Source organism: Argopecten irradians, chromosome 3, assembly GCF_041381155.1.
Source record: "Argopecten irradians isolate NY chromosome 3, Ai_NY, whole genome shotgun sequence".
In the NCBI taxonomy this organism is placed as follows: Eukaryota; Metazoa; Mollusca; class Bivalvia; order Pectinida; family Pectinidae; genus Argopecten; species Argopecten irradians.
Window position 1 is genome coordinate 53,553,269 of NC_091136.1, and position 22,403 is coordinate 53,575,671.

The 22,403-nt window shown below is 36.5% G+C and overlaps 1 protein-coding gene and 1 long non-coding RNA gene across 15 annotated transcripts in view; one reads left to right on the top strand and one right to left on the bottom strand.

Moving 5' to 3' along the window:
* The window catches only part of LOC138319054 (uncharacterized), a 77,276-nt gene extending 61,332 nt beyond the window's left edge, over positions 1 to 15,944 (bottom strand). The window contains exon 1 of the long non-coding RNA XR_011207945.1: positions 15,805 to 15,944. This is a non-coding gene — a long non-coding RNA (uncharacterized lncRNA). The remainder of the gene's footprint in view (positions 1 to 15,804) is intronic.
* Positions 2,417 to 22,403, top strand: part of LOC138319052 (calpain-B-like) — a 57,090-nt gene continuing 37,103 nt past the window's right edge. For 12 of the 14 annotated variants that reach the window (XM_069261941.1, XM_069261943.1, XM_069261944.1 and 9 more), the window contains exons 1-3: positions 2,417 to 2,564; positions 2,841 to 3,302; positions 13,431 to 13,503. In XM_069261941.1, coding sequence (XP_069118042.1) covers positions 2,853 to 3,302; positions 13,431 to 13,503 — 523 coding nt within the window. In that variant the 5' untranslated portion in view covers positions 2,417 to 2,564; positions 2,841 to 2,852. Of the gene's footprint in view, positions 2,565 to 2,584; positions 2,687 to 2,840; positions 3,303 to 13,430; positions 13,504 to 16,009; positions 16,149 to 22,403 lie in introns of those variants that run through there. The other 2 variants (XM_069261942.1, XM_069261955.1) reach the window with 2 other exon arrangements.

Consider the following 22,403-nt stretch of genomic DNA (forward strand, 5'->3'; position numbering starts at 1 on the left):
CTTCAGTAACATGTTTAATATTGGACACCATTTCAACAATAAGATATTCAGTTTACAGAAACCACATCACAATAGTAGCGATCTGCGGTTTTAAAGCTTTTTAAAAATATTACCGGGCTAGAAATAATGATAACGTAGCACACCAAAAAATGCAATATCTCGTGTAAGTCTGCACGAGTTACTTCCCATTACCACAATGGAATAAAGATTAAAAATAAGGGAGCTAACTCTTGTAATACTACATAAGAATATCATGTGCAGACAAACAGAATATATAAATTAATGCGTGTAGCCAAGAGATTTAACATGCTTGTTTTTCGCTTCATTGATAACATTCATAATTTATATAAATATCTATAAATTATAAATGTAACTATTCACGTGTAACATATTTATCCACTATTTGTACGAAATTTGCTAAGCATGTTATGATTTAATTTGTTAATGTAATTTATCCTGTTTATGATGAATCCTTTGTACTTTCGGAAGAAATAACGAGACTGATAATACTATTATAGTTAATAATATTAACACTCGTTTACAAACAAAAATACCCTTTAACATTCATAAAGCGTTTTGAAACATGTCTAACCAAGTTGAGATATCCAAATCATGATAGTAATAATTTTATATAGATAAATCAATTTCATTAATTTGCTTAGCCAGCTCTGAGTTTTATTAATGCGAAATCCAATAAGAGGAACATTTATTAATTAATACAGAAAATATGATGTGATTCTCAGCTTTAGATTGTACATCATATCGTAGAGCATATAAATCACTACCCTGGAGATTTCACTACCCTGGAGATTTCACTACCCTGGAGATTTAGATGAAAGTGAACTGAGCATCCATTTACATGTTGTTATTAGCTTTACTTTACTTTATCAAAAACAAATCATTACAACAAATTGGTAGGGACCACACAAGGATTAAGAAAAATATGAGCTGATGTCTACCAGTGAAAAACCGAAACTGAGGAGATCTCGAATTTTCATAAAGGAGAGAAAAGGAAGACGATGTTGGTGGAAACACAGGCGTCTGCATCTGGTTTTGGAAAAATAAAATATCCTTCCCTACTATATGATAGCAAGGATTTATAAGTATACGTCCTTGATGATAGGTTATTATTAGATTTTTATCAAACCAGAAGCAGACGCCTGTGGTGGAAATAAAGGATCCTGATGTACAGTGTATTATATAAAAGACATCACAGTTAATATTTATATAACTGTATGTATCGGCAAGCGTTGGTCTGGTCTAAAACTATCGTGCTATATTTTTGACATACATATTTTCATAAATATTACTCGTGCATTGTACTTAATTTACATGCTTTGTGAGTGTAAACAGAATCCCTAAGAATATGACGTCGTTGTATGTTATATTCATGTACTAACTCGACTCTGTATTTAAGGCTTTTTGTTTGTTCCAACAGTTCTCTGGCTATAGTGAGCCAAAACGATTTTCTAAAAATAAACATAATGCAATATGCATTTCAAAATAACATACTGAAAATCTAAAAAATCTAATTATAAAAGTTGTACACAAACCTTGCACGCTAGTACAATCCCAAATTCTTATCCAACCATGAAAGGCACATATCCACCATACTAAATAACACCCATAATTAAGTTGTAATAACGAATGTAATCAAGCAGTGCGTGTGTCACTGTGTGTACGCGTGTGAAAACGTGGGCGGTAAGATATAGTCTGTATTCCGCTAAATTAATATAGCGCGTGACGAATCACGTAGGAGCACTCCTATAAATTCCAGATTTTACCGCAAAAATGTCAGCCCATTTAAATATTCAAATCATCGAATATGGAAACTAAATATTCAAATCATCGAATATGAAAACTAAATGTTCAGTCGCATTCTTAGTAAAACCAAGAACACTAAATTGGACTTTTTGATTCATGTATGAAATAATATTTAAATAGTTCAATGTAAGAAAATCTGTAATTAAATATTGCTATTTAGATACGCATGTCGTGTACTCCTATTGGTTCTTGTAAGGTAAATGTTGTTTACACCTAAAGTTAATTTACAGCATGACGACAGCTAAAAAAGATTGTGTCCGCAATACTGGAGAATAGGTGATCATATGTGTCGCATTTCAAAATCATTAACAATCTCCAAGATTGTTTGTTATCGCTGAATAGCTAAGGGGTAACTAAAAGTTGCTTTACAAGTTCTATCAAGTCATTGCTTTAGTGCCGTTTCTTGATAACCTCTTGCCATTTGAAAAAAAAAATGCGAGGGTAACTGTTAGTAGTCTATTGCATTTTATTGAATTTGATTACACGCCAATTTTTTCCTGTCTCCCCTCCTTTCACTTACCGCTATCGGTTTCCAAATCAATTTATTTTTACTTCAAAAATAATTTATATAAGGCTATTTTAAACTTGAGATTATTTATGACAGTTCCGGCATTTTGTCATCTGATTCTCCGCCCCAGTTATTAGAATCGCCTTTCCGGAAGCAAGTTTCGCTTGGTTTGCAGTGAGGGGAAAAGTGAAACCAGGCAGCAAACGCCGGCGAAATTACACAGTACATTTAGGTAAGTTTGTAGGTTCGTCATCATTAGAGGAACATCTGTGATGATCTGCCGTAGCTAGGGCCTGGCAACATCACTGTCTACAGCTTGACGCGGAACGCACGCATACACAGCGGTGTGTATTAGTAAGTCTGTACATAAATCGAGCTCCGTGAACATCGATCGCTGTTGCGTATTGGCCTATGTGTTCTGCAGTCAACTGTAGCGAACAGAGTTGAAAGGGCGCAGGTCGGACACTATTTGCATTTGGACGTACAGGTTATCACTGCTATTTTTCAGGAAAACCTCACCATGTTCGGATTTAAAAGTGGTGGCACCAGGACTGTCACGACCAGCTATTCGTCTGGAGGTGGCCCCGTGCAGACCACGACCAAGACCTTCCGATATGGAGACGATGGTCCCGGGATGGATATTGGCTCTGGTGAAAATGGTGGGACCGACATCAACATCGGTTTCGGCAACAGGTTTGGTGGAATGGGTAATTACAAATTTAACATAGGAGGAGGCAGAGCTGGGGGCTGTGGTAGAGCCAGCTCCCAAAGACCTGCCGTTTCCGGCAGAGCCAGTCGTAAGGAGAAGAAAAACCCTTTTGCAGGTGTACTGAATCAGAATTATGACGAAATTAAGGCCAAATGTTTGGCAGAAGGTATTCTGTTTGAGGATCCAGAGTTTGAAGCCTGTGATGAATCCATTTTCTTCAGCAAAAAACCAAGTCGACCATTTGAGTGGAAACGTCCCACAGTAAGTATACCCCCTCTGGAGCCCCACTAGTTGCAGAAATACTTCCAATAACTTCACTCTTACATAGCTTTTGTGAATTAGAGTGAGTAGACGGAACAGGCTGATTGTATACATGTATAAGACACCAATGATATCTGTACCGGTATATGATATGATGTGCAAAATAAATAGATATGCTTATTATTATTAACAAGTATTTATGGTTTATGCTAAATAAGGCCTAATGTATTCTTATTTCAGAAGAACACATACAAATTTGCCTTGAATGGCAAAACGTGTTAGGGTGGGGTTATTCAGGTGTACTGGGCATAGGTGTATTACTATATACAATTACACAACTCTACCTGTATTGTAGGTTTGCCTGTGGGTTAGCTCTCCAGCAATACTTTCCCTGTTGTTCTGAAAGCTCAGATTATTTTGTTATCAGGAAAAACAAGTCTAGTTCAGCATAATAGTGTGTAGGAGATCACCAATCTTTATGTACATTACCCTGTGTCAGCGGTAATTAAACCACAAGGCTGAGGTCACGGTAGAGTGGTTTATGAATGTATTCCACTATACAGGTAATGTTTTCACCTGTGAATGTTTACAACCTAGCAGGCGGGCACATGCCTCGTAAAGGTTAACATTTTGACCGGTATGATATATATGTTTACCTGTCATTCTACCTCTCTATTGACAACACACACAATGTCTTTATTATGGAAAGTATATCAGTCTCAGCCTTGGATAGAACAGACTGGAGATGTATTAATATTACTGACATGTTACGTGCATTGATTATCACTTCCATATAAGGCCATGTCCTTTTTACATTTACATTCTCTTCACGTAAACTTGAGTGATATGGCACTTTACTAATAGCTATATGAAATGATAAAAAATGATAATATTTTCTTCTGAGAACACAAATTTAATATATGGATATATAGTTAAAGGACGTTATTGCATACATTAATCGCTTACATGCTTAAAAAGTTAAGGATTAAGAAACATTTTTTTTCAATTTTCTAATAACTTTTTTTTTTTAAACTGCTGATCTAAGAATATTCCCATATTTGAATATAGATGCACGGTTTGTGTTCTGATCGATTAAGTACCTGGTAGATTGAAGCTCTACATGTAACCAGCCATTCAACACCTGTGCAATATATACTCTACAACTGAATTCATGATTATTGTTGGTTGTAAAAATACCAATGAATCTGACGATAATCTTCAATATACTGTACAGCTGTCACAAAGGAATCTAGAGAGCTATGCTTTAAGAGTAAAAACAAAACTTTTTGTATTTTGATAAACTGCTGTAAACCGTCACTTCAGAAAAATAAGATGTTATTAGTTATAATTATAATAATGATGATGATGAAAAATGTCTTTTTAATGGGATCACTAAATGGAAAGCAACATGTTCAAATGAACAAAAAAAAAACCCTGTTTATAATATATATTCTTGAAAGTCTTCAATATTGCTCAATAGACATAACCCAAACATCTATGTGAGCTGTAGCCTGCCTGTAGTATAGGGCAGTTGTTTGGTGCTGTGAGGGTTCCAGGGTTTCCTTGGTAATCAAGTGTTGCCATGTGAGATAATGAATTCTGTTCGCCATTAAGATAATTGTATATCCAAACTCTGTGTACTCCTGGGGTCCCTGGCCTGCTTTCTTGCCCTTTGAGCTCATGTAGAGATCTAGAGCTCTTGTATTTTGGATTTATATGTATGGAGAGGTAATCACTACTAATATGAGACTGATGTAGCAGAATCAAACATTTAAAGTTATTGGGTAATTGATAGGAGGTCCCATACTGTTCATCATCTACTGACATCTAGGCGCTGAGTTATTGTGTTAGTGGTCATATATAAATAATTATGTGGGTTGTAGAGTAGGTTAACATATAGATAGTGTTAGTCCTAGCTAGGTTCAACTGACAATGTCTTATTTGGTCAAACAGCCAAAATTATATAATGCCTTGTATATATACAGTGACACCTGTCTAATCCAACACCAAGAGGAAACATCTCTTAATTTGGTCGGATTAGACATGGTGCCAGAAAAGTTTGATATTGTTGTTGACTATTGTTGTTCACAAGAACACTACAGTACTAGTACAGTGTTGGATATGACAGAATGTTGGAAATGTCAGGGATCAGATAAGACAGGTTTCACTGAAGTGTGTAGCCCTTTTCTGACATGGTTTATACTTTAAAAGTGATGTTTTGTAGTTGAAATCATGGGTGGCGAAGTTCAAAGTCAATTTGTGATAATTTGATATTTTTTATGGTGAATAGTCATAAATATCTAGGCAATTAAAAAACTCACACAAATGATGCCATATTGATGATTATATCAAGTTGTTTGCTGTCCTCGAACATGCAAATTGAACTTGTTTTTTGTTGTCATTAGTTTGATGGGATGAACAACCTAATACATTGCGGTTTCCTCTGACGTAGGCTCTTGTTGTACTTCACTTTTATACCATATCGCTGACCACTTTGAACTCCTTAACCACGCCTAACAATACTTCTTTTATTTTTCTCTAGTATCAACTTCAAGTTTAGGGCAAGATGTCATGCATTAGTCATACATGTAGAATCATATATGTAGCATGTATATTTAGTGTTTCATTATCTCAAGGTAAAACATTGTAAGTTCACAAATTACCATTTGAATCTTTAAAAGTTGAATTACATATAATTCATATTATATGAATTAGCTATGAATTATTGTGAATAGTCGTTAAGACAGTTTAACAACACTACATAGTTATTGTCTTTATTTGTAATAATAAAATGTCTGGATTATTTGAAGCTGATGATGTTTTATTAGTCCCAATATCAAGGTCATTGGTATCACCCATATTTATATATAAACATGCTGTTGTATTAACTGTAGAATATTAATTGTTGTATTCTCATAGATCAATCTTGAGCACAGTATACTGTATATCTGATATTTAAGCAGACTAGAACAAAATCAATTAGCCGTCACATTTCAGTTGGACAGAATTAGATTACTTTGTGATAAATGAGCTAAGACATCTCAATACTATTTCATTACTTCTCTTAGTTGCACTTTTTAATACAGAGTTGCTTATTTAAAGACATGTCCTAATATTAAAACAAATACAGATATATATCTAGTATGATAAAGTGAAGGGATGGTCATTGTTACTAGACAACCAGAGTATTCGTTTAGGTCTGTCTGTCACAACGTATTCATTATAACACATACTTACGTATAGCCTACTAGGATATAGGATATCACTACACAAACAGTAAATAATCAGTAATCATGACAGTAAATGTTGATTGTTAAGACATTATGTTTTACAATTATGTGAACTCTGACTCGCTGATTGACTAACATATATATGTGTTTTATAGTGCTAGAAAAGATGCATAAACATTTATGACACTACACTTTATCAGGTTTGCACTGGATATTCTGTAAAGGGGGTCCTTCTCAAATAAAATGGAGTTCCCCAAATGTAATTGGAAGGGAGTTTCAGAAAAAAGCATGGTCCTTATAGGGACAGCATGAATGCAAACCCTGATTGTGTATTGTTGGTGTTGGTGGAAAGAATCTACCACAAGGAAATTGACCTGTCTGTCATCAGAAGGTAAAAACTTCCACATGTTCAATATAAACCTAAACTACTTCCTCATACCAATTATAGACAACCTGCACCTGGCCCACATGTACAGTGTTAAAAGTGCACATTTATCTTAAATACTGGAGAAACATTCCACATGTAATCTCATCATCCATGGTACAAATATTTACATACACTATGTGAGGGCAGATTTCACCAATAGACATTTACAAAAACAGATGGTTGTACAGTCCGATATCCCTGGCTCCAGGTGTCTTACTTTGTGTGTATTTCTGATCCACTTTTTTGTTTCCTACAATAACACGGATTGACATAATTAGAGACCTTATTATAGTTCCAATTCATTCCTTGTGTTTTGGCAGCTTGTCCTTGTACCAAATAATTGTTAGGTTAATAAGGAACATTTTAGAGAGTTGTGTCTTCTATCTAGATCTGTTCCACCTTCAGTTTATCTGGAGGAAGCTAGATACAGGGTTATCACAGTTTGTGTGTAAGGCCTCAGAAAGTTCCTGTTCCTCATCTCACACTGATGGTACAATACTCAGATTTGTGGAATGCAGTCAGGATCAGCTCACAGATGTGTTTCTAAGTACAGTTTAACTTTAGTTGAGCATGTAGTAATTTCATTATATATCTTCTAACTACAGTAAGACATCATCAGGACCATGCATGGTGTTGGTAAGCACAGTCTTGTCTGTTCATCTAAATGGAGTGTAAGACAGTACTGGTAGTTTAATTTTTTAATATGTTCTGCAATAGGTGCAATATAAAAATGATAACTGTATGGTATAGAAATGAAAGTAGCCTTCCTTTGATTTGTGAGTTAAAATGACATTTTCTATTAGGGATATAAAGTATGTTACAACACTAACTTTGCATCTTAATGTGTCGAAGAGGACGTTTTTGATTTCCGTTTATTTTTGGGTTCTATCAAGTAATACCAACATCTAATTATATAAGGAGTCATGATCAGCTGTTGGAAGATTAGATATATATACCATATTTCAATGGCATAGTCAGGACATTCTGACACTATTAGGACAGGGGTACACTCACTAACAAAGTTACATGTTTCCTTTGTCTGCAATTTGCAGAAATCATACCAACATATTGCCAAAATTTGGGTAATTGTGTGCTGTGATTGATGTGCATTTGTTTAATGAAGAATAAAATGAAAGGTAATCAGCATTGCCCTGTTCTGTGTATTACTCTAAATGTCTGGCAGTAATACAAATGTGGATTGCTTTTGTAGAGGTTACATATATATGTATGAAAAAAAACCCACATAGTTTACCCAATTATATAGTCACCATATTTAAAATTGTTGTAAGGGGCAGTAGACAGTGACTGTTGTTGGGGGCAGTAGACAGTGACTATTGTAGTAGATAGTGACTGTTGTAGGGGGCAGTAGACAGTGACTGTAGATAGTGACTGTTGTAGGGGGCAGTAGACAGTGACTGTTGTTGGGGGGCAGTAGACAGTGACTGTTGTAGGGGGCAGTAGACAGTGACTATTGTAGTAGATAGTGACTGTTGTAGGGGGCAGTAGACAGTGACTGTAGATAGTGACTGTTGTAGGGGGCAGTAGACAGTGACTGTTGTTGGGGGGCAGTAGACAGTGACTGTTGTAGGGGGCAGTAGACAGTGACTGTTGTAGGGAATAGTAGATGGTGACTGTTGTAGGGGGCAGTAGACAGTGACTGTTGTAGGGGACAGTAGATAGTGACTGTTGTAGGGGGCAGTAGACAGTGACTGTTGTAGGGGAAGATAGTAGATGGTGACTGTTGTAGGGGGCAGTAGACAGTGACTGTTGTAGGAAATAGTAGATGGTGACTGTTGTAGGGGGCAGTAGACAGTGACTGTTGTAGGGAATAGTAGATAGTGACTGTTGTAGGGGACAGTAGACAGTGACTGTTGTAGGGGGCAGTAGACAGTGATTGTTGTAGGGGACAGTAGACAGTGACTGTTGTAGGGAATAGTAGATGGTGACTGTTGTAGGGGGCAGTAGACAGTGACTGATGTAGGGGTCAGTAGACATTGACTGTTGTAGGGGACAGTAGACAGTGACTGTTGTAGGGAATAGTAGATGGTGACTGTTGTAGGGGGCAGTAGACAGTGACTGTTGTAGGGGACAGGTAGATAGTGACTGTTGTAGGGGGCAGTAGACAGTGACTGTTGTAGGGAATAGTAGATGGTGACTGTTGTAGGGGGCAGTAGACAGTGACTGTTGTAGGGAATAGTAGATGGTGACTGTTGTAGGGGGCAGTAGACAGTGACTGTTGTAGGGAATAGTAGATGGTGACTGTTGTAGGGGGCAGTAGACAGTGACCGTTGTAGGGAATAGTAGATAGTGACTGTTGTAGGGGACAGTAGACAGTGACTGTTGTAGGGGGCAGTACAGTGATTGTTGTAGGGGGCAGTAGACAGTGACTGATGTAGGGGGCAGTAGACAGTGACTGTTGTAGGGGGCAGTAGACAGTGACTGTTGTAGGGGGCAGTAGACAGTGACTGTTGTAGGGGGCAGTAGACAGTGACTGTTGTAGGGGGCAGTAGACAGACAGTGACTGTTGTAGGGGGCAGTAGACAGTGACTGTTGTAGGGGGCAGTAGACAGTGACTGTTGTAGGGGGCAGTAGACAGTGACTGTTGTAGAGGGCAGTAGACAGTGACTGTTGTAGGGGGCAGTAGACAGACAGTGACTGTTGTAGGGGGCAGTAGACAGTGACTATTGTAGTAGATAGTGACTGTTGTAGGGGGCAGTAGACAGTGACTGTAGATAGTGACTGTTGTAGGGGGCAGTAGACAGTGACTGTTGTTGGGGGGCAGTAGACAGTGACTGTTGTAGGGGGCAGTAGACAGTGACTGTTGTAGGGAATAGTAGTTGGTGACTGTTGTAGGGGGCAGTAGACAGTGACTGTTGTAGGGAATAGTAGATGGTGACTGTTGTAGGGGGCAGTAGACAGTGACTGTTGTAGGGGGCAGTAGACAGTGACTGTTGTAGGGGGCAGTAGACAGTGACTGTTGTAGGGGGCAGTAGACAGTGACTGTTGTAGGGGGCAGTAGACAGTGACTGTTGTAGGGAATAGTAGATGGTGACTGTTGTAGGGGGCAGTAGACAGTGACTGTTGTAGGGAATAGTAGATGGTGACTGTTGTAGGGGGCAGTAGACAGTGACTGTTGTAGGGGGCAGTAGACAGTGACTGTTGTAGGGGCAGTAGACAGTGACTGTTGTAGGGGGCAGCAGACAGACAGTGACTGTTGTAGGGGGCAGTAGACAGACAGTGACTGTTGTAGGGGGCAGTAGACAGTGACTGTTGTAGGGGACAGTAGACAGTGACTGTTGTAGGGGGCAGTAGACAGTGACTGTTGTAGGGGGCAGTAGACAGTGACTGTTGTAGGGAATAGTAGATAGTGACTGTTGTAGGGGGCAGTAGACAGTGACTGTTGTAGGGGGCAGTAGACAGTGACTGTTGTAGGGGGCAGTAGACAGTGACTGTTGTAGGGAATAGTAGTTGGTGAATGTTGTAGGGGGCAGTAGACAGTGACTGTTGTAGGGAATAGTAGATGGTGACTGTTGTAGGGGGCAGTAGACAGTGACTGTTGTAGGGGGCAGTAGATAGTGACTGTTGTAGGGGGCAGTAGACAGTGACTGTTGTAGGGAATAGTAGATGGTGACTGTTGTAGGGGGCAGTAGACAGTGACTGTTGTAGGGAATAGTAGATGGTGACTGTTGTAGGGGGCAGTAGACAGTGACTGTTGTAGGGAATTGTAGATGGTGACTGTTGTAGGGGGCAGTAGACAGTGACTGTTGTAGGGGACAGTAGATAGTGACTGTTGTAGGGGGGAGTAGACAGTGACTGTTGTAGGGGGCAGTAGACAGTGACTGTTGTAGGGGGCAGTAGACATTGACTGTTGTAGGGGGCAGTAGACAGTAGGGGCAGTAGACAGTGCTGTTGTAGAGGACAGTAGACAGTGACTGTTGTAGGGGGCAGTAGACAGTGGCTGTTGTAGGGAATAGTAGACAGTGACTGTTGTAGAGGACAGTAGACAGTGACTGTTGTAGGGGGCAGTAGATAGTGACTGTTGTAGGGGGCAGTAGACAGTGACTGTTGTAGGGAATAGTAGATGGTGAATGTTGTAGGGGGCAGTAGACAGTGACTGTTGTAGGGAATAGTAGATGGTGACTGTTTGTAGGGGGCAGTAGACAGTGACTGTTGTAGGGAATTGTAGATGGTGACTGTTGTAGGGGGCAGTAGACAGTGACTGTTGTAGGGGGCAGTAGACAGTGACTGTTGTAGGGGGCAGTAGACAGTGACTGTTGTAGGGGGCAGTAGACAGTGACTGTTGTAGAGGACAGTAGACAGTGACTGTTGTAGGGGGCAGTAGACATTGACTGTTGTAGGGGGCAGTAGACAGTGGCTGTTGTTGTAGAGGACAGTAGACAGTGACTGTTGTAGGGGGCAGTAGACATTGACTGTTGTAGGGGGCAGTAGACAATGACTGTTGTAGGGGTCAGTAGACAATGACTGTTATAGGGGGCAGTAGACAATGACTGTTGTAGGGGTCAGTAGACATTGACTGTTGTAGGGGGCAGTAGACAGTGACTGTTGTAGGGGGCAGTAGACAGTGACTGTTGTAGGGGGCAGTAGACAGTGACTGTTGTAGGGGGCAGTAGACAGTGGCTGTTGTTTACTCTGTAACTAGTTCCCACACTGTGAATTTACTACCCAATAAGTTAGGCTAGTCAGATCATCACTGCACTGGAAGTGTAACTAGATCTGACACTCAAGTTTTTCCTTGTTTGGCTGGCACCATTCCTTAAGTTTACCCCATGGGGAGCCTCACAAATTCTTATTGAGGGAGCATCAAAGCCAACTGTCAATAAGATGTGCTTCACATTCCAGAGGCCATGATTTGGGGTGTAAAAGTGTAGGTGTATTATACCAAAAAAAAAAAAAAATTGGAAATGTTCCAGTATTAATTTTGTTTACTCAGGGTATATGTTGTTCAGTTATTCTAAGGATTAAATCCCCCCCCCCCCCACTGTAATGCTGCTAATGTAAACAAAAAAGGAAAGCGATATCAAACATGGGGAGCTACATGTAGATATACATTTATTTATGTAAATTTGATGAATTTAAAAAAAAAATTTGTTTGAAGTGAATGTCAGTGATTTAATACATTGCCTCCAATTATCAAGATGATAATGCATGAATATATATACACAGATAGCTATAAAAATTGTTGGAATATGTGATTGTTGATGAACATGAAGTTATGTTAGATGTACAAATGAACGATACACATACAGCTAACACAGAACACACACAATTAGGGAGAACATTTATATAAGTCATAGAGAAGAAGCAGTTTCCACAGCCAGATGGTTCTGATAATAATTGTCAGCCTTTCATCACTGAACCCTCAGTTGTTTTTTACACCAGATAAGACAGTAGAGATAGCATTGTGTGTATCTGTAAGACAGTGAGACCTAGACACTTGAACTGTAGATATTACAGGATATATAGAGGCTGGTCCTCTAGCACATACCAGGCAGTACTAAGTCACCTAGACCACAGGGTACTGAAGATATAAACTTCAGTCAGAGAACACAGGGTACTGACAGTTTAACACAATTTAACATGGGTGCCTCCCTTACCTCAGTCAGAGATCACAGGGTACTGGCAATATATTACTGCTGTTGCCCTTCTCTCTTACACAGGTTACACTATATAAACCCCTGCATTCCATCTCCTACATAACACAAACCAGTCAGGGATCATAGGGTATTTATGAAATAACATCCTGCAAATTAAACCAGTTCTTTCATACATTGAGGTATTAGGATACTGATATCTGTCAAAGATCACAGGGTCTTGATGATATTACCAACCAGAGGTCACAGTGTTCTGATGAGATGGCTCTTGCTCTTTCCTGAGATACAGTAATCATTATACTGTTCATGTCCATCATGGATCACATGTCTTTCCATAATTTGGCTCCATCATAATACAGATCAAGGAGTGCACATACGTTTTAGATGAGGAGTACACATGATTCTCACATTTAGTGTTAAAAACAAAATATGTAATTATTAATAACTTTTTGTATTGAATCAATATCATTGCCTCTTAAAATAGCTTTGTACACTTGTTTGATAGATAATTGACTATGTACATACCAGGTATGTATCAAGTGCATATTACTGTATGATTAATGACCTTGATTTGGTAAAGGTCACAGATCTATAGTGGTAGAGCTGACAGATGTAATAACAAGGCTGATACATGATATATGTGTATATACAATGTTAGTCTTCTCTCAATCCACTTGATCATCATTGTAGAAATGTAGATGATGACAAGCCATTAAAGCTCCCATCAACTGAAACCATTAGGTAGATTTCAACAACATGCAAACTTTGATCCTAACTAGTGTAAACATGAACAATTACCTATATATATATGCTGTAATGTTGTAGAATTTTCTTAATTTTTTTTACTTTGTAATTTCAGGAAATTTGTGACAACCCACAATTCATTGACGCACAAGGTGCTAGCAGATTTGATGTCCAGCAAGGAGAACTAGGTAACTATCAGTTAATTTGGTCATAGTAATTTGTCACAGGTCAGGGGGACATTAGTTTCGACACTGTAAACGAGACGTTTCTGTGAACTGTTATTCCTGGTAGGTCACTACTAAATTATTCACATGTATAGATGGTCAAAGCAATTTTACCACAAGTGAAAATGGGACAAGTGTCTGCAAAATGAGCTTTTGAGGTACAAATTGTAATGGTTAAACTAGAACTATTAACCCACATTCAGAAGTCATAAATAGGTCTCAGTAATTTAATATTGACATTTGAAATCGCGGGTAACAATTGATTTTAATGTTCAGAATGTCCAGTGGAACTGATAATGTAATATTATCACGTTAACCTGGTCATGGCAGGTGATTAAGTTATGATTAACAATTGTAGGTTTGCCAGTGAGAGGCAGTGTATTTATCTAGTGCTTTATCTATTAGGGCAAAGATTTTTGCAATGGTATAGGCAATGATATAGGCAAAGATATCTTAACAATGATATTGGTATAGGTAATGATCTAGGTATAGACATAGGTATAGGCAATGATCTTGGTATAGGCAATGATATAGGCAAAGATATCTTGACGATGATACAGGTATAGGCAATGATATAGACAATGATAAGATGTGTAATCCTTTTGTCAATTCAATAAATTTTGTAAAATCTAAAAGTAGTTTATTACGTACTACTAGGTGATACAATATCATTAAGGGTAGTCAAAAAGTTTAATTCTGAAAAGAAAAAAAAAATGTTGTTGTGTCAGTAAAGTGATTGTTTACATACAGTATGTCTGTTGATGTACTATAGAACTCCGCCATCAGTGACATGATATAGCAGAAAAAAATCAATGGAGATGAAGTATATATACCTGGTAAATAGGGTATTTTTATAAAATCATTTCCTTTTTCCTGGACACACAGAAGTAGGTCAGATTAATCAATACAAGCTGCATTGTCTTATTATCATATTTTGATGTACACGAAAAAGTATTTGTTTTAAACATCCCCCTGTACCACCCCACCCTTCCCTCACCCCATCATCTTCAAATTGACATGTATTTAACCAAAACCATATATCATTATCTTCAAATAAACATTATGTACAGTCAAACCTGTGTATAAAGACCACTTAGCTATAGAGATCATCCTTGGGTGGTCTTTATAGACAGGTTTGACTGTACATTTATATGCAATCAATGTTCATAAGTATAGATATGAAATACAGTGATACTTGAAAACATAGTAATGTGTGCTATAAAACATTAAATCAACAGTGGAATCAACATTCTCATTGAAACCTTAGTAATGTGACACTTCCATCAGTGGATGTCAAACAGACCTGCATAGACAGTCTCTGGATTATACAGGTTCTAATTCAAATAAATTATGAAAATACTTCCATAGAATTACACCATATAGACTTACATGGATCCTGATTAGACAATTTAAGGGTCGACTGGTTTTGACAGGCTATTTTGTCTTTATGAATATAACAGAGTTATGGCCTTCGTGGGTAGATATCCATTGTGATCATGGTCTCATTATTTTGTGGACAAAACGTATCATTTTCTCTTAGAATTATGATGTTTCGCTGCAAATCACATGGCGTCACAACTAATTCCTAAATTTAAGAGCAGATAACCCTGTAATTTGCAAATACAGAGTACTGTCTTTACATGGCACTATATATAGTAACATGATCATAGTTTTAAAAGGATTTACAATGTATATCATCCACAATGCAAATATGTAAAGTTTACATACATTTATAAATGTTTCATCAACTCATTTGTGTAAATATTCAATAATGCATAAAATATTTAAATAAAGATATAACTTCTGCTTCAATGATTATTCAACATGCTGAATTTGTATACAGACTATATATATAGGAATGGTATCTGTATATTGTCAATTCAGCAATATTACACATAAAAACAGGATACATTTTATTTTGATTGAGTGTCATATGCTGTGTTGAAAACAAAGGAAAGATGGTATACATGTAAGTAAAATCAGTCGCCTTTCTATAAAGACCACCTGCTTAATAAGACCACTTCCTAGGTGTCACAAATGGTCAAATCAACACTATCTGGTCAGTGTATAAAGACCACCTGGATATAATTATATATATAAAGACATTTTACCTTGACCCTTGGGTGGTCGTAATGGACAGGTTACACAGACTAATGGGATTCCCTGTCTTAGCATTCCAGCATTTTGTTTTGAAACTTTTTGATCTAAATGCACCACATAAGCTGTCTATAAAAACGTTAAGTAAGAAATCAAACTGTTACCTACCTTGTTTGTTAAAAATATAATAATCCATCCTCTTGCGAATGTAACAGATGTATTTGACACTTATATCACATAAGTATAATCACGCTGATTATGACATCGATGACGTCGTGTCCTGTGATCGCGACTGATAACAAGCATTATTGTGATGAACATCAAAGGCTCGGCACTTGATAAGGGCCAGCTCCGCCGTGGTGGTGGTGAAATCGTGCACACAATATACCAATATAAAAACAAGAGGAAATAGATAGGACTTGGATGCTGGCACGGTAACCTGATCGAGAGAGAGACGAGAGACGAACATAAGGACACATCCTCGTTGACTCAGCTGACACAGGTTCCTTGTGGTAAAGAACCGAATCTAATTTCCTTATTGATTACAACACATGCTCATTTAAGATTGGTGAATTATGTACTGCTATAGAGTAGGTCAATTTATCACACACAATTAATATAATGTCCGGTAAAAGGACATCAAAGTATAAATATAAAGTCTTTATATATATATACACATAACTTTGTATCTAGTATGTCCAACATGTGGTATGAATATATACACCAGGTACTCACAATAGATATATATTGTACAGCAGCCCTTGAGTATATATGAATTAAAAGCGTTGAGATTGAAAACTACAGTTCCCGGTCTGCCTAAGTTTGTACATGGTTCATAATATACCTGTCTGGTCGATGTACCTAGGCTAGAGCATGTACACATGTAGGTGCAAAATCATTATCTTTTCTATCAGTTCTATTTCCACATAATCAATATCAATGTAAAAAATTGGCAGGCAGTGTTTTTACAAGCTAGTAACTGGCATTATACCACAGATGATAATATAAGGGCATACCCATGAATAATTCTACCCAGGGGAAAAATAGGTACTTTGAGGTATACCTAAAGTGTACCTAAAGGCTACCTAAAAAGTACCTATCAGAATAGGTACGTTTTAGGTATACCTAAAAGATACCTATGGTTTTTGAGATATACCTAAAATGTACCCGATTTGGACTTTGAAATTCTCAAAGTACCTAAAACATAACCCAATTTGGACTTTGAAATTCTCAAAGTACCTAAAACATACCCAATTTGGACTCTGAAATTCTCAAAGTACCTAAAATGTGCCTATGGTGGACTTTGAATATTTTAGAAATACCTATAATGTACCTAGTTTCAACTTAGTTTTTTTAGACTACCTAAAATGTGCCTCATATTGACTTCATTTCTGAATGTTACAAAGTACCTAAAATGTACCTATTTTTGACTTAGGATTTTTCCACAACAGGTCCAAGTATCTGAAATATGTTAGGATGGAGTAATATGTGACTATGATAAATTGATTGATGTACATATTAAGACTTGGATATATTCTACATTCTCAAATGTACTTCTTTCCTGTGTTTTCTGTGCATTAAATTACATGTAGTCTTGCAATTGGATGTGTCAAATTTCCTCAGAAATTTTCGTTTAATTATCTTCAAATATATAATAATTATTTATAAACAATAATACTATAAATTCATTATTTTTCCTTTTCAACATTTGTATAATCTTCTGTTCATCATTTAATCACAGTTATTTGAAAATATATAAGAAACAAATATGCTTGGTTTATGACGGTAATCAAAATCACAGGGCATTTCTAAAACATGTAAATTTTCACACCTGCATTGGCATTAACTTAAATCTTCCCAAACATGGCCAATTTTAAAATTGTTTCACATGTTACAGGATGTAATAAAACCATGTTTAGAACATTATGAAATAATTTTGATGACTTTCAGAATAGATTTACGTCAAAATACCTGTAATATTGGTGTGTTGAAATCCAGATTGAGATCGATGTACATGCAAAATAAATCCTTTAAATTTACATACAATTAAACAACTATCCATACATTCCATTAAAAGGGGTCTGGGGCCCATTATCCAGCTTGGATTAAACAAACACTCTACTTTATAGGTATGGAAATTATCGTTCAAATTAGTGATAAAACACACGTGTAGTGAACATGTTCTCCAAGCTGCATGCCGTAAACCGATATGTATACAGTAAACAATTTTGTCGTAAATAGCTAGTCAGACTGATACTTGTGAGTAAATATTCTTTCCATTATAATAATACCAGGAATACTTTATTTATTTACTTTCATCAATCATCAACATCAAAATTGGTCGAAATATTTGTGCTGAAAGCTTCACTGACTGACTGAGGCATAGTCTGCATGCCGGAAACCAACAGTAAACACCGTTGTAGTAAATACGCTGTCGCTGATTAAATTATCTTTCTACTAGAATAACACCAGAAACCCTTCAGTTATACAATTAAATCAATTAACAACTTCACCAGTTGAAATATTTGCCGAAAGTCTCACGGAGACAAGGATTTGTTTATGATGTACAGGGGAATCCCGGCCGGGGAATCCCTTTGTTAATCACGTGACTTTTCGCGGGGAAAATAGAGGAAGGTGTTTACGGAAGTATTTGAAAATGTAAACAACCCAGACTCTCCTTTGCCGTCCTAGCCAACGAAGATTTTTAGTCCTGTATACCACAGTGAAAATCATCTTGATGGGGGTTTATTTCATACATTTTTCTGATTCTATCAATCACGGGGCAGTTTTAAATATGTCAGAATCATACTTTTGAACCGTATTTTCAAATTTCACCGACTACCGCGTTAGCTCATACAAATACCTGGTTACAAGCAGCAAGATTTTAAACTAGAGAAAAATACCAGACAGATAACTAAATTTATATGTTTTGTGTAAATAAATAAGGTCGTAATAACTGACTGAGAGTCATGGCTTAAGATTGAGTATACCAATGTTAATTCAATAATTTTGACAAAATGTTTAGATGAGTTATGAGTGAAAACGATTTTAGATTGTTGTAATAATTAATTACTATATTTTGAATTCAACGGTGTGAGAATAAAATAATGTAGGCCTACTGTCTATTTGTTCATTTGGCTCAAAAAATGTGATCTTAATAATTGGTTTTTGGTAATTTAAGTTTCTGTGATGGTTTTGCACACCCATATACTATTATTGAATTAAAAAATGTAACTTGTAATATAAATATATAGTCTGGAATGCGTTGTCCTTCATGCTGTGCAGACAAGAATAGTAGTGACTCATTCAATAATCCGTCACCGTAAATTGAAAAGAAAGAGAATGCCCGATAGATAAGTGGTTCCTTAATATTCTGTTAAACTGAAAGCTGGACAAAACTTTGATGATGAAAGCAGTTACAAAATATGTATGGAATATATTGAAATACAAAGCAAATTAGTAGAGGTCCAAATTTTGCATTGGTATATTTGAGCTGCATTATTGATTAATTAAAATTATAATTCATATAAAAATATGTTGAAATGTATTTTAAATTGATACATAGTCTTTATAGAATAAAGAAATCAAGCCTATAGAAAAGTTAGATAAGAAATATACTTTTAACTTCAATTTTGTAGCATAAATATGAAATTAGAATTTAATTGTTTATATGTTGTTGGAATTTTATATACAGTATATTTCATATTTATGGTTATCTAATGATTTAGTATTTTATCTTGGTGTAAATATACTTCTTGATGTATATATGATGCTCCAATTAACTGTGTAATGATTCATATATTATTGTTTTTCCAGGAATAACAGAAAGGGCCCTGAGGTGAGGAAAGAAGAAAAACAATCACAAGTTAGACCGAGATTATTGGCGAAATTGCACCAGATCAGACCACTTTCAATGGTACAATAAAGCTCGAGTGAAAGATGGACATGGAATTGTGTAATTAGTCAAGGTGTTTGTTTGCATAAGCAACTAAAAACAATTTATTCAACAAATCTTAGATGAACGTTAAAATATAAATGTGGACATAGATATAAATCTAATTGAGAACCACAATACCATAATTACAGTAATTCTGAGAGCGAATATATAGTTATACATTGGTCCCTATCCTTCATTCCAGTTTTTTTTATATCTTCTTCATCAGTAATACTCTATGTGCACTCGAGTTAGGAAAATGGAAAATGACTCCTCCCCTGAGCATATACACAGACACAAGATTATATAAATTAGTGGCTGGTAATGATATCTAATTCTTTATTGAAAAGAAGAAATTAATTTCAATGTACAAGTAGGGTAAACTTCATGTTTAGCTTTATTTATTCCAGTGCTAGAATGTGAAATCAAAATGTGAGCGTTAATGGTATTTAACTAGTTAAATATGAGGGGAAAGGAATGTAAATAAAACACCTACAATAATCCTTTTGTGTGTAATAATATTAATTCTATATTAGGTAATGTTTTCGTGTGTTTCGAAAACTATTTCACATTCCTCAAATTTAAAATGAAGACCTTCTGCAGAAGCGCCTGTGAGAGTTAAGCGTGATTCACATAAAAACTTGATTCGCTGGAATATATCCTAGCAAAACCTGAAGTGGCATTGCAAGAAAGAAAACGTAGACCCAAGTCCCAGGCCTTGAGCATAGCAGATCTACAGATTTTATGTATGCTCAACTTCCAAACCATGCAATGTACAGTTCAGATGAGAGGTCTTTTGTGTATGTTATATCAAAGGACCAAACTATCTTCTCATCTGATGTCCATACACAGAGCCTTCAGTTTCGCTATGACATATTCCCAGTGGTGTAAAAGAGAATTTATAAGTGAATCGTTGAACCCCTGGAAATCTAGGATGGCCAGAGATATTACTGAGAGCTCATATACCTATACTTCAATTCACCTGGAAACTTCTGGTTTTATATCTGGGTGGGCTTATCAAGACCTAAGCATTGTTAGACCTTGATGACTATACAAATACAACTAAGAATTAGTCAAACAAATTTTACAGTAGGGACTTTTATTAATGGACTGCGAGTAGTGTGGCGATGTTAGTCGTCATGACACATGAGACGAATTCTTTGTTGGCACTGAAGAATGCAAAATGTTAAGCAATTGTTTCCCTAGAGTTGGGATGTAAAAATCACATGTTAAAAGACATTATTATAATAAAGCGTCTTGAATGGACTAATTATAGGACGGAAATTTCAATATGTCTGCATCCAATGTATGTAAAGTGGCCTTGCTTCATATTGTGTTAACTCTTGTTAACTCCTTCTGAATGTTTGCATATCTAGAATGCCGTTGTTTAGATGGTGTAAACCATTCATCAAATCTTTCAAAAACTGTTTCAGTGTTAAATTGCATTACTGATTACATATTTCGATAACTACTGGTGTTTAGATCTTTTGGATTCCTGCATGCTTTAATATTACCATTATTCTTTCAGTAAACTCCAACAAGAATCACCAGAACAACATTATCCTGTGCAAATCCGTCCACATTGTGAAGAGATATATATTCATCAGCTGCAATCGACATGGAAACGCTGTACCCTTTCCCTAAGATTACATCGCCACATCCAGTGTCTTATGATGGATTAATTGATGTGAAAATGCTAAAAGGACATGGATAGTAAAGCTTTTGAAAATTACTGCATCGAACAGTGACTATGTATCTTGAATGATGTATTCAACTATCAATAATATTAATATGTTGATTATTTTTGTGACTTGCAATTGATCAGATTTGTTTTGTTAAAAAAAGCAATTTTTAAAATTACAATAAACTTTTTAAATGTTTTTTATTTTCATATTTCTATATCATGTTTTTAATGAGTTGTGAGCTCATGTTAAAAAACATGGGACATGTTTTAGGTAGCTTTCGGGTACGTTTTAGGTAGCTTTCGGGTATGTTTTAGGTAGCTCTCGGGTACCTTTTAGGTAGCTTTCGGGTATGTTTTAGGTAGCTTTCGGGGTATGTTTTAGGTAGCTTTCGGGTACATTTTAGGTAGCTTTCGGGTATATTTTAGGTAGCTCTCGGGTACCTTTTAGGTAGCTTTTATGTTTTAGGTAGCTTTCGGGTACATTTTAGGTAGCTTTCGGGTATGTTTTTAGGTAGCTCTCGGGTACCTTTTAGGTAGCTTTCGGGTATGTTTTAGGTAGCTTTCGGGTATGTTTTAGGTAGCTTTCGGGTACATTTTAGGTAGCTTTCGGGTATGTTTTAGGTAGCTTTCGGGTATGTTTTAGGTAGCTCTCGGGTACCTTTTAGGTAGCTTTCGGGTATGTTTTAGGTAGCTTTCGGGTATGTTTTAGGTATTTTTGTATGTTTCAGGGTATGTTTTCTAGGTATATTTTATAGCTTTGGGTATGTTTTAGGTACTTTGTATTTTCGGGTATGTTTTAGGTAGATCTCGGGTTTCTCTGGGTATGTTTTAGGTAGCTTTCGGGTATGTTTTAGGTAGCTTTCTCGGGTACATTTTTAGGTAGCTTTCGGGTATGATAATATAAGGGCATACCCATGAATAATTCTAGTTCGCTTCACTTAGTTTTGGCTGTTTTTCAATGCACAATTATCTGAAATATGGTTGTTTTGAATTTCATTTGTTAGAAAATATAACAATGGGAAAAATTCTTGAAATGTTTAAGCTTTGGCAATCGAACAATAATTGAATAAGCTTCCAATTTTAGTTAGACAACTATTTATCAGTGTTCTATAAATCCATTAGCTGTCCCAATTTCTTAGTATAGAAATA